Here is a 14,078-nt window from a genome sequence, read left to right as displayed (position 1 = left end):
GAGAGAGCAAGAAAGCAGAAAAATGTTAATCACAGGGACAGTCTGGGGGGGGAGAGGAAAGCACGGGAGCGTAACTGGGTTAACTGGGGACATTGGTGGTGGGGAAGAAATGCTGATAAACTCATAGATGCTGGAACATTGTATGACTGAAACTCAATCATCAACAACCTTTTATCTCAGAGTCTCATGGCTATTTAATTAAAAAATATAAAAGTAAATAGTATTTATTTATTTATTTATTTATTTAAGGTGTAATGATATTTGTTACATAGATGGATGGATCACTCTAATATCCCCCCCTTTTCTGTTTTTTAAGGAGAGTTTTTATGATTTCAAGAGCTCTTTCTACTATTTCTTGGTCTTGTGAGTTGTTGGGCATCTTTAAAATAATTTAATGTCCCAGTAAGCACAGAATTAAAGTAAGTTTTTGAGGTATATATATAAAAATGTTTAGTCTCTAATAGTGGAGTAAACTGATCAATGGGGAGAAGAAAGGGATGCTGAATGGTGGTTAAGTGTTATGCATAAAAATAACAGTATTGTAAACCATCGTCATAAGTTATTAAAAAGTGCTTGTCATTGAGGCAGGCTGGTGGTGTTTATTTGTATATCTGGATTTTTCATTAACACCCATTTGAAATCCAAAAGAGCTTCATGTTTTATTAAATTACTTTAATAATTTATATAAAAAGACAAAAGGAAATAACTCAAATTAAAATTTGTTCAAAATAGTACATGAGAATAATAGTCAAAACCTATCCCTTTTCTGATTTACAATGAGAGACAGGGAAATATAGAAAATATTAAAGCACAGGATAACATTATCAGGATATATTTACTAAGTACATGTATGTAAAATGACTGAAAGAATAGCAATAAAACTCATATTACATTACCTTAGGAAATAAAGAAACTGATAAATTGAACTTACATAAAATCCAGATACATAAATGTATACATTTTTACACACTTACATATAAAGGGAACTTTAGTTTAATGTTTATTTCACTTAAAAAGACAATTGAAGCATATTGATGTCAGTTTATTTTATATTAGTCAAATCATATAAAATCACGAATATTAATCAGTTTGGGGCATATAAAAGATAACGTTTATATATTTCACTTTATTGTTTTTAATAGTAAAAATATAAATAAAAATAATAAAAATAGAAGTCAGATAAAAATCTTTGTTTTGGGGGAGCTGGAGTGATAGCATAGTGGTAGGGCATTTGCTTTGCATGCAGATGACCTGGGACAGACCTGGGTTAGATCCTTGGTATCCCATATGGTTTCCCAAGCCTGCCAGAAGCAATTTCTGAGCACAGAGCCAGGAGTAATCCCTGAGCGTCACCTAATGTGGCTCAGAAACCAAAAATAATCTTTTTTTTCAACACTATACAAACAGCAAATATACTTAATACAACACTATACAACAGCAAATATACTTAATACAAGTCATTACTGTGGACTTGAAAGTCTTTGGCAATTTTAAGAAAAATGGAATTTAGAAAAGAAGTGTTGGATAAGTGTTGCATTTTGGGCAATAATGGCTTTATCTAATGATTTGCATTCTAAATTCCAGATAAATTGGATACACATTCTACCTGTAAAATTATTTATCTTTGATTTATCATAGTTAAAAATGCCCTTCCTGTAAAACACAAAACTGAGAGACATACATGTGTGCAACATTGAAACTTGAAACCATCGCATATGGGAAAGCTACAGGTGAGCTGATATTATAATCTTTTTAGAACTGAATGCAGTATACCTGAGAATAAAGGGTAAATGAATTCATGCTAAGTTTTATTTTGTGATTGGTTTTATTATCCTTTAAACTACCATAAATGTGGCCAGTAAGGAGACTAAAATACAAAGAGAGGCCTGTTGTAGGTAGAAGAAATAAATACTTTGCCTCTTTATTTAATATGTGCCTATTCCTGACCACACTGAACTTGGCTGTGCCCCCAAATAGGAGGAGAATACAGAAGTCAGAGCCCTATTCCCTATTGTCATTCCATGGCAATAAGGAAAAGGCACTAAAGCACAGAAAATTTCTTTCATGTTGAGTAATAGCTCTCCAGGGATATAAGTGTATCATTGATTTATTATATGGTAATTCAAAAGACAGACAATATTGAAAAAGATTCCAAGCAAGATGCCTTAAAAAGAATTCCAAAATTTGATGTCTTGATTTCACCTACTTTTTTTTTTTTTTGAGGCTGAATGGGAAAAAAACAAAAGAGGAGGAAAAAAGGAAAACTGATGGGAATTTTAAGAGTCAATTGAATATCTGGAAGACTTGAGTGTAAGCATGTGGCCCAGGGAAAGATTAATTCTTTTTAGTTTCAACAATATAACAATCTAGAAGGCAATGCCATCTCCTTGCTCCTCCTTTGAAAGAGATGGTCCCCTAAATCACCTGTCCCCCAAAAGTTTATGTAACAGGAAATGTCAACTTGAGCCCTGTGGCTATAGAAATGTCAGTGAGTTTTTGGTATTGGTCCTTCCTGCTAGTGTAATAGCATTTAAAATATTTCAAATAAAATAGCAAGGTGTTTGACCCTCAGAAGAAGTTTGCTGGCCTGCGGTAGATGAAGTGGGTTTATGTGTCTCACTGTTTCATTACAACCAAACAAAGCCCAATATCTGGCTTCTCTGAGATGTTGCTGTGAATGAAAAAGGCAACCATGGCAGACTAATAATAATGATCATGACATTAGAACCTAAAATTAATTAAGCATTTACTAGTTGACAGATAGTGAACTGGATAGTTTTAAATGGTAACACCCAATTCTAACAACTCTTTCAGGGATTTAAAGCTAGAAAACTTGTGTTGTAGAATTTTCACAATTCTAAAACATATATTGCTATTATTATTATTATTATTATTTTGGTTTTTAGGCCATACCCAGTGATGCTCGGGGATTACTCCTGGCTATGCGCTCAGAAATTGCTCCTGGCTTGGGGGACCATATGGGATGCCTGTAGATTGAATCAAGGTCTGTCCGTCTTGGGTCAGCCACATGCAAGACAAACACCCTACCACTGCGCTATCACTCTGGCCTCACTAAGGAGTATTGATGCAAAAATCATGCACAAATCTTAGCCAACCAAATACAACAGTACAACAAAAAAATTACATATGTATAATGACCAAGTGGTTTTTATACTGGGAATGCAAGGATGATTCATTATACACAAATCAATAAACATCGTACATCACACCAGTAAAAGAAAAAATAAAGACTATATGATTATATCAATTGATTCAGAGAAAGTACTTGACAAGATCCAACATCTATTCATAATTAAAACTCTCAGCAAGATAGGTGCTGAAGGAACCTTCCTCAACATAGTAACAGCTATTTATAATAAGCTCATAGCCAACATTATTCTTATTCCTTTTTTTGTTTGTTTATGGGCCACACCTGGTGACTCTCTGGGGTTACTCCTGGCTATGCACTCAAAAATCGCTCCTGGCTTGGGGGACCATATGGGATGCTGGGGATCAAACCGAGGTTCGTCATGGGTCAGCCACGTGCAAGGCAAACACCCTACCACTGTGCTATTGCTCCAGCCCCAATATTATTATTTTTTCCTATGTTTTTATTTATTTTATTAATTTATATTTTATGTATTTTATCTTTATATATTAATAGACATATATTTGTGATTACTTGTATTCTTTTTTAATATTTTTATTTAAACACTTTGATTACAAATATGATTGTAGTTGGGTTTCTGTCATTATTGTAATGGTGAAAAACTGAAAGCAGTCTCACTAAGGTCAGGCCCCAGGCAAGGATGTCCATTGTTTCCACTCTTATTCAACAAACATAATATTAGAAGTCCTAGCAACAGCAATCAGGCAAGAAGAAAAAATCAAAGGGATCCAAATTGGAAAAGAAGTCAAACTATCTCTATTTGCAGATAACTTGATGATATACATCAGGGGTCTCAAACTCAATTTACCTGGGGGCCACAGGAGGCAAAGCTGGGGTGAGGCAGGACCGCAGAAGGGATTTCGCTTACTGAATATTCGCAATAAAAAATTGCATTAGTTAAAAAAAAATCACAAAAAAATCGCATTAAACATTTGCATATTCCTAACGGAATTGCTAAGGGTATGTGAATGTTTAATGCAATTTTTTTCTTACAATGCCATTTTATTGCGATTATTCGGCAAGCAAATAATCGTGAATACTGCGATATTGAAGGTTGGCTGCGGGCCACAAAATGTTGTAAGGAGGGCCGCAAACAGCCCGCGGGCCGCGAGTTTGAGACCCCTGATATACATGCAAGACCCTAAAATGCCACAAAAATACTCCTAGAAACAATAAGCCAAAGTGGCCAGCTACAAAATCAATACATAAACATAAGTTGCAATCCTTAATGCAAACAATACATTGAAGAAGAAGGAGATCAAAGTCCATCCATTTAAAATAGTGTCAAAAGCCATCAAGTACTTACGAATCAATTTAACAAAAGAGATGAGAGACCTATCACCTAAACTTCAAAAAACTTAAGAAATTAAAGACCTACCTATATATACTATTTATATATTATCTATCTCTATATACTATATATCTACACGTACTATATACACTATCTATCTATCTATCTATCTATCTATCTATCTATCTATCTATCTATACTACTGTATAGATTCAATGCAATCCCTATCCAAATTCAGACAACATTCTTCAAGGACTTAGAACAGTCAATTATAAAGTCTGTGTGGTACCATGAAAGACTTAGGATAGCTAAAACTAAACTAAAATAGAAGGCATCTCATTACCTATCTTGAAGATGTACTACAAAGCAATAGTAATCAAAACAGTGTGATATTAGAACAAAATCAAAATTTCAGATCAATGGGTCAGAATAAAATATCTAGTAACAACTCCCAAGTATATGGTCAATTAATCTTTGACAAAGGATCTGAGAATATGAACTGGAATAAAGACAACCTCTTCAACAAATGATATTGAGACAATTGCATAACCACATATAAGAAATTAAAGCTTAATCTATATTTCACACCTTACACAAAAGTCAATTAAAAGTAGATCAAAGACCTTGAGATTGAGGAAAACAAACTTCAAAGGAATCTTCAATGACATAATGCCAATGGCAAGAGCTACAGAATCAAATCTGAATAAATGTGACTACATAACACTAAAACATTTCTGCATGGCAAAAAAATAAGGGGTAAAACTAAAAGACATCTGACTGAGTAGGAGAAAATATTTTCACTCAATACATGATATAAAGGATTGATATTTAGGATATGCGAAGTACTCCCAAAGGTTAACTGCAAAAATCTAAAACCCCATTAAAAATAGGAAACATAAATAAATAAAAACCTTTCTTAGAAAGATCGACAGATGACTAACAAGCACATGAAAAATGTTCATCACTACTTATCATTAGAGAAATTCAAATCAAGATAATATATGAGATATCTTATACCAGTGAGGATAGCACATATTAAAAATATTGGAAACAACTTGTACTGGTGGGATGTGATGAAACAGGAACGAGACCCACTGCTGGTGGAAATGCTGCCTGGTCTAAACCCTATGGAAAATAGTATAAATGGTTCTCAGTAAACTCAGAATCAAATTGCCATATGAATTAGCAATTAGCAATCCTGCTTTTGGATATCTATACCCTGAATCAAGAACACTCATCCAAAAGGATGTATGCATGCTGTATTAATTGCAGCACTCAATACAATAGTTAAAGAGTTAGGATCAATCTAGATGTCCAACAACAAACAAATAGATCATGAAGATGTGGTACATATACACAATGGCATACTATATAGCTGCAAGGAATGATGCTATCATGTAATTCGCTGTAATATTGATGGAACTGGAAGATATTATGTTAAATGAAGTAAGCCAGTAAAAGATAAATACAAGAATTGTATTTATACCACTTATACTACCACATATTAAATACCCCTTATATGTGGTATTTAGAATAATTGCATGAAGGGAGGCAATGGCTTAAATGGGATTGTTGAGAACACTAGACCATAAGAAATAGTAAGGAGAAGGAAATCAATTGAGTGGGGGAGGAGAAAGACATATATGAAATGATGGGAGACAGCAGCTAATGGGTGTTAGGTACATTGATGGTGTTAAGAATGGACAGAACTGGGACCCGCAAGGTGGCGCTAGAGGTAAGGTGTCTGCCTTGCAAGGGCTAGCCAAGGAAAGGACGCGGTTGGATCCCCAGGCATCCCATATGGTCCCCCCAAGCCAGGGGCAATTTCTGAGCGCTTAGCCAGGAGTAACCCCTGAGCATCAAATGGGTGTGGCCCGAAAAAAACCAAAAAAAAAAAAAAAAAAAGAATGGACAGAACTAAATATCCAAGTCAAAGTCAACAACAATGAAATTATGTGACTCAAACTTTAACAACCAAACTTAAAACAACCGAACTATTATGATAGCAGCCTGAAATGGGAGTTGGTCTCATGAAATGGATTCTGGGAATATTGGTGGAAAGAGGTTGACTTCGGTCCTATAGTACGTATGTCTAAAACCCACCAATGAATAACTTTGTAAATCACAATGACTTAAATAAAAATAATTTAAAGTTCATGAGCATCAACTTCCTAGAATTAAAAAGCTATCACTATTATTCCCTAATAACATTTGTTTATTTAGCTGTTCCAAGAAAGTTAGCCAAACACCAATCCCCATATTTTTTGGGGGGAAATTGATAATAATATAAGCCAATGTTCTATATTTCCCTTTCCACCTGTCTTTTTGCAAAAATGACAAATGAACAAGAGTAAAAACAGGCTGACAGTATCTTCTGTCCCAGGAATGTACCAAATATAACAAACTGGAAAGTTCATTAACTGTGGTAATGCCCTTTTTTCATTCCCAAGACAATCTAGGCACAGATTCTTGGGCTTTAATTGTAAAATCTAGCACAAAGACATACCATGTGCCTCAATATGCATTTTAAGCCAGGACCATTGAAGGCACAGACTTAGGTACTTACATCAAATACAATAATATTCTAGAATTATTTTTCCTTATACAAAGCAACAAAGGATTAATTAAAAGCAATATCCCTATTTCTCTAGGGAGATCTTTCTCCCTTGTCAATATATGACTATTTACACTCCAGTTCATTTTCTCTGTCCTAAAGATATTTTATTGACCACTAAATCAAATTTTCTGTGAATTGCAGAAGGAAAGTAGCTCTCCAACCTGTTTATTCCATCAAAACCAACTCTTGTATTATATTGGCCAAAATGAAATTCACTAATCCAGGGCACCAAAGCTGATAATATGAGAGAAGGGTGCTTGATAAGATTTTTTTAAATCCTCTGGAGTCACAGCTGGTCATTACTTAACCTGTCAATCTTACAGAGTTGTTAGAATTCTCTCTACCCACTACCAGATAATTGCATTGAGCCATATTGTTTGCGTTACTTATCATAAAAGAAACCCTGAGAAGAAAGAGGATATAGCTAACTTGCTTAATAAGATTTTGAGTATTACCCTGCTGAAGTCCTGGCCATAAGACATGAGGTAATTAACTTCTGCATTTGGTTGCAGTGGTTCTGCCCCAGGTTAGTAGCCTGTTTTCCTGGAAGGTACCAAAAATGAAGATAGCAGACCATTTCTAACAACAATTCCAGAGATCTCTGTCTGCTCAGACATTCTCCTTAGAGTAGCAGAGCACACTTTGGAGCCTAGATGTGCCACTTTTAACTCTGCGAAACACTTTAGTTTTGTAAGATCTCACTTTTCTAATTAGAAATATGAGAAAAGGACTTAGTTTATTTCCTGCCTGACCACACTGTTATGTAGGTCAAATACAAAAATCTATGGGAAAGTTCTTTAAAGAATAGAGAATTACTATAAAAAGACATTGAAGTAACTGAGAAATTTGAGGGAAGTATGCGTAAGCTGTGATGGAGAATTTAGGCTTAGCCTTTAATTATGATTTTAATATTCTCTCTACTTCTGATAATAACTGGTAAATATATGGTTAGATTTTTAGTATTTACATATCTTCTAAAAATCATCAATGTTATTATTTGTTTCTCATATTCCACTTTTTATTTAAAAAAGAACTCCTTTTAGTGCTAAACATTTACTGAAGGCTTGAGAAACTTGATTTAATTCCTTAGATAGCTACAGTGTTATAAATTTTATCTAAATATTTTATCTAAATTCTTTGTGCTATCATTTATGACCATTATATGTAATTCTCCCATCAGTTAACCTATATAATAGTGATCTCCAGTTCATTTTATCCTTTTATATTTTTGTAGCCAGTACCTTCATGTAATTTAAGTAATGCTTTTCCTTTTTTTTTTGGCTCAAATGTTATCATTTGGAAATATTTATCACTTTTAGTTGATTTTCCATGAAATCTTAAGCATATTTTATTCATTCATTTGAATTCAGGATCATAGGCCTTTCTAGTCTTTGCTCTATGAATCAAGGGGAAGGGCTCTTGTCTAAATTGCTTTACTGTTAACCACCATATCTCCTCTTCTAACTTGAACAAAACAAGGTACACAGGAAGAAAAAAAGCGCTTTTCTAGGATAAAGTAGCTCTTACCACAAAGACTTCGCAGCAGATGCATAGGCCACTGTTTTTGGTAAATGCATAAGTTATGTCCAATAGGGCAGGTCTTGACATAGGTCCTCCTGTTAAGACAATACACTGGGGCCTGAAAGTGGTGAGAAGAAGCGATGAGAATTAGCAACCCTAGGAAGCCGATAAGGCCAGTGTCCCACTATGACAACTATATAAATCCTGCCCAGCCCTACATAACCCCTCCCCTACATAATTCTAATGGCTCACAGCAGGATTTGGGGGTTGGGGAAGACTGCTTATCCATTTTTGTATTCTAGTTTTTCTTTCAGGATGGCAAAATGTAATGGAAGAAAAAGTTGGCCTCAGGGTTATGGCTGCCCAGTTTACTAGCAATGCAGTCTGTCCCTCTCTGGCTAGAATTCTCCTGCTACTTTCCTTCAGCCTTCTTGTCATTTTTTTCTTTTTTGCTTTAAAATTCTTTTCAAACTATGAGGTAATTAATGAAAAACTTACAGGTTAAATTCTCCTAGGAGAGTTCAGTGACCTACAGAGATAGCTGAATAAGGATTATCCCCAATTGTTATGAGCTTTGAGTTCATCTTTCTAAAATCCAGTCACTTAGATCAACTTTTCTACATCCATGCATGTAAAGTTTACCCTGGGTATCATATGGATTCATTGTTGGTAGAAGATATAGCCCCAAGAGGAAGAACATACTACTCTTCATAGAAAGTGAAAGTGAACATATGGCTCCTCTTAGTTATGCTTATGAAGCACATAGCTCCTCAGATATATATTTGTCGCTATAGAAGAAAGTCACTTCTGATGTGGAAAACACAGTAGCATGCCTGAGATACTATTTTTACCTGAAATTTTTCACATGATCTTCTACTGTGGTTAATTCCAGAGCATTATCTAAAGCACTCACATAGGACAGAGCCTGTGTAGAGGAGCCCCAGTTCACGTCTGTGGAGGAAAGAGAGTTTTAACATAAGAACGAGTGACCTTCTCTCTGTAGACTGATTTTAATGAATCATTCCCTTCTATGATTTTCCTTGGCTGGATCAGCTGTGATGAGTGCCCAAAGTAGAGAACTATTTCCTGGAGTGTTTCCTAGAAAGAATAAAGCCTCCTTCTATGAACACTATGAATCCTTAGAAGTGGGATCTATCTTTCCAGAGAGTTATCAAATTTCAGCTTTCTGGTGGTACATCTTCATATGGGGAAGAATCTGTGTAATAACCCTAGTATAGTCAGATAAAAGGAGAAGTGAGGGAGAAGCCAGTCCTAGATTAAATTCAGGGTTTGTGCAAAATTTTAAATTGTGGACAAAAAATTGTTCCTATACACAAAGAAAGTAGTTAATGTAAAAATCTTGACTTTTTAAAAATTTTTATTTATTTACTTATTTATTTATTTATTTATTTTTGGTTTTGGGTCACACCCAGTGACGCTCAGGAGTTACTCCTGGCTCTGCACTCAGAAATTGCTCCTGGCAGGCATGGGGGACCATATGGGATGCTGGGATTCGAACCACAGTCTGTCCTGGATCAGCTGCGTGAAAGTGGCAAACACCCTACCACTGTGCTATTGCTCCGGTCCCAGAATCTTGCCTTTTTTTTTTTAAAGGTTTAAATTAATTATTTTTAAAGACCTAAAATCTAAGCCATTAAAACTCTTAGATGTTTGTGTCCTTAGATTATATTAGAAGCAATGAAGAAAAAAAAAATCTAACTATCTCCCAAAAGACAAAACTATAATTCAAGTTAAAAAAAAACTTTTGCTTTAAAAGAAAAAACTATAGGAGAAAAAGAAGACAAGCCACTGATCTGAAAAAATATTTTCAGAAATAAGAATTTTAATTCAAAAATAGTTTTTAAAATCTCACAACTGAATAGGAAAATCAACTCAAAATATTGGTAAAAGACTTAGACACCTGACTCAAAAACTAGGTATAGATATACATGTTTGAAAATCATTTGTCATGTAAAAATACCCACCAAATCACAATTAGGTAGCACCATATATAAGCTTAAATAGCTTAAAAATAAACTAATTATATTAAGTGCTGTAAGGATACTAAATGCTTGGGACTCGTTCATTGTTCATAGGAATAAAAAATAACTCTGAAATTTAAAAAAATATAACAACCTTAAAAAGTCTTCATGAACCATTTCTTATAAATTGTGCATATATATTATATCATTCCATTCCTATACATTCAATACTAGAAAAATTAAAACATAGCCTCAGGTAAAGTGCTGTGTGTAAATCTTTATAGCAGGTTTGCATAAACACTCTAACTAAAGGAACCCAAGTTTCCATCAAAAGATAACTTAAAAAATAGTGAGATACGGACTGGAGCAGTGGCACAAGCGGTAGGGCACTTGCCTTGCCCTCGCTAACCTAGGACAAATCATGGTTCAACCCCCCCCCCCAAGCCAGAAACAATTTCTGAGCGCATAGCCAGGGGTAACACCTGAGCATCACTGGGTGTCACTCAAAAACCAAATATATATATATATATATATATATATATATATATATATATATATATATATATAGAGAGAGAGAGAGAGAGAGAGAGAGAGAGAGAGAGAGAGAGAGAGAGAGTAAGATATACTCATGTAATGAAAAGTAACTGCTTATGGGCCCGGAGAGATAGCACAATGGCGTTTGCCTTGCAAGCAGCCAATCCAGGACCAACCAGGAGCTATTTCTGAGCAGACAGCCAGGAGTAACTCCTGAGTACCGCCAGGTGTGGCCCAAAAACCAAAATAAATAAAAAAATAAAAAAATAACTGCTTACATAAGCAACCAGTAACATGGATGAATCAAAAACATTAGTTCATAGAAAGAAAGCATGTACCAGACTACTATAATATGATTTAACCCGATATTCTGAAAAAGGTAAAAAGCTATGGAACAAAATTAGAAAACTGGGTATTAAATGCTAAGTTTAAGGGGATAATTTAGAAAATTTAGAAATGTCAAACATATCCTTCATCTACATTGTGATAGTGATATAAAAATATTTGTCAAAACTCATAGATTTCACTTAAACATAGTGACATTTGCCATGTGTAAATTATACCTCATGTGAAAAATAAATACATGAAATAATAAGGACAATCAACAATCCAACCTGCCCAAGGTAGTTACCAAATTTTCTGTTTTACTGGTGGGGAATGAGAGAGGGAGTGAAGAGGGTGTTGGGTTTTTTAGTCCACTAAGATTGGACCTTCTAGGACCATACTTTTTTTTTTACCTTTCTCCTCTCCTGTTATCTACCTTTCTCACTGTTCCTAAAGTTGTTATTGTTAAGTAGTAATTTTGTTTGTTTGTTTTGGGGTCACACCCAGTGACGCTCAGGGGTTACTCCTGGCTCTGTGCTGAGAAATCGTTCCTGGCTTGGGGACCATATGGGATGTGGGGGGATTGAAGCACGGTCCGTCCTGGGTCAGCCGTGTGCAAGGCAAACACCCTATCGCTGCACCTCCGCTCCAGCCCCTAGATAGTAATGTTTTAACAATCATAATATTAATAACACAAACACTATTGTCATAGCAATATTAATATCATTTTTGTTATAACAAGAATATCTAGAATATTCAGCATGACATTTCAGTTTCTCTTTACCTGGCACCAGCCTACCCTTATAGGCCCCGTCTTTATAATACCCAGGAGATCCTTTATCTATATGAAAGGCTCTTATATTCCTAAATGTTCCAGGTGCTGGAAGGCTTCCAAACTTCATTTGCCATTTCTTTTCCCTAGAATAGACTTATCTGACTTAACCCTGTCTCTTGCTTTTACTTATTAAAAATGCAGCTTACTTGCTCATTGGACAGAAATTTATTGTTCACTAACTGCTTGATCCCAGGAACACAAATCATGAGTCAGGAAATTTTCTTGGATAATTCTAAGGCTAGAAAATGCCTTCCTCTCCTTCAGTCAGTAAATCATTCATCATTTTCAAGGTATTTGCAATATTGCATTATAAAAATTATGTGTGAGTTCTTTAGGCAGATCTGTGAAATCCTGGAGGACACATACTAGATTTCATTATCAAGACATTATAAGGTGAAAGAATGGAAAGCTGGTTGGTGGGTTCTGGCATTATACACACACAGGTGAACATGTCAGCTATGTCACATTCTATTATTATTCTGAACCCCAGTTCTCTTTATCTGTAAAATAAGACCAATAATTCCCACATACTGGCAGAATTTTATTTTATTTTTTTTTGTTTATTTTTGGCCACACCTGGTGACACTCAGGGGTTAATCCTGGCTATGCGCTCAGAAATCACTCCTAGCTTGGGGGACCATATGGGACGCCGGGGGGATTAAACTGTGGTCCATCCTAGGCTAGTGCTCACAAGGTAGATGCCTTATGCCCTGCGCTACCACTCTGGCCCACATATTAGCAGAATTTTATAAGTACAGGCTTTGTAATGAGTACTTAATACAGTTAAACATTATTATTTTTATTTTATTATTAAACATTATTATATTTTAGATTATTACTTTCCACTGTACTCAGGGGCCACCTGAGGTCATGAAAACTCCTCAATAACTCTTTGATTATTTATTTATTTGTTTGTGTTTTGGGTCACACCCAATGACGCTCAGGGTTTACTCCTGGCTATGTACTCAGAAATTGCTCCTGGCTTTGGGGGGCTATATGGGATGCAGGGGATGGATCCCAGGTTTGTCCTGGGTCAGCCGCATGCAAGGCAAACACCATACCATTGCGCTATTGCTCTGGCCCCTAAATACATGTTTATTGAATGAGTAGTTGGAGCGGAATTTGGAAACCTACACTTTACACATTCTTATCTTACCTGGCTTCTTATAGGTCACGTAGATATAGAGGAAGAACTCAATAACATAGGTGATGACAGCTGCCCACCAGTTGATGACAAACATGACTGCACAGCACAAAATTGCTCCAAAAAGAGACACCCACATGTTGTAAATTCCATACGCAGGTCTCCATCCTGAGAGTCAAATAAAAATTATCTCTCACAAGAAAAACTCTACCATCACCATGCACCGCCCACTTCATGTTTTTTTCTAGCATAGAATCTGGATTTTCAATCAAGCTCCTAACTCTGGGTTATTTATTTTCTGTGTTCTTTGGTCCCTGAATTCTAAGGTATAAATATACTACCTGCCTGCACCCCAAATGTCTTCATCTGATATCTATAACAATCTTGCATGTCCCAAGAAAGAAATGATCAAGATAATGAGCTTATTGTTCTTATGATGAAGATAGAACTCTATCCTAAAGTCAACCCAATGTTTCTGCCAACGTTTTATTCTCACTGAGAACAACAGTAATAATCTACGAGGGGGAAAGGAGAGATTTATTTTCCTGCAATGGGTTCTTAAATTCAATGCATTACTACACTATGCATTTTGTCATGGCCCATGTGTTTGGGATTTTATATTTTTTACATTCCCTGAAATGAAAACAATCAAACTGTAGAT

General features: G+C 35.3%; 1 protein-coding gene across 3 annotated transcripts in view; it reads right to left on the bottom strand.

Moving 5' to 3' along the window:
• Positions 1 to 14,078, bottom strand: part of SLC12A1 (solute carrier family 12 member 1) — a 112,284-nt gene that overhangs the window by 48,066 nt on the left and 50,140 nt on the right. For all 3 annotated transcript variants that reach the window (XM_049782473.1, XM_049782471.1, XM_049782472.1), the window contains exons 14-16: positions 13,430 to 13,585; positions 9,450 to 9,549; positions 8,605 to 8,716 (exon numbers count right to left, since the gene is read on the bottom strand). In XM_049782473.1, coding sequence (XP_049638430.1) covers positions 8,605 to 8,716; positions 9,450 to 9,549; positions 13,430 to 13,585 — 368 coding nt within the window. The remainder of the gene's footprint in view (positions 1 to 8,604; positions 8,717 to 9,449; positions 9,550 to 13,429; positions 13,586 to 14,078) is intronic.

Source organism: Suncus etruscus, chromosome 10, assembly GCF_024139225.1.
Source record: "Suncus etruscus isolate mSunEtr1 chromosome 10, mSunEtr1.pri.cur, whole genome shotgun sequence".
NCBI lineage: Eukaryota > Metazoa > Chordata > Mammalia > Eulipotyphla > Soricidae > Suncus > Suncus etruscus.
This window is presented reverse-complemented; position numbering and strand designations above follow the sequence as displayed.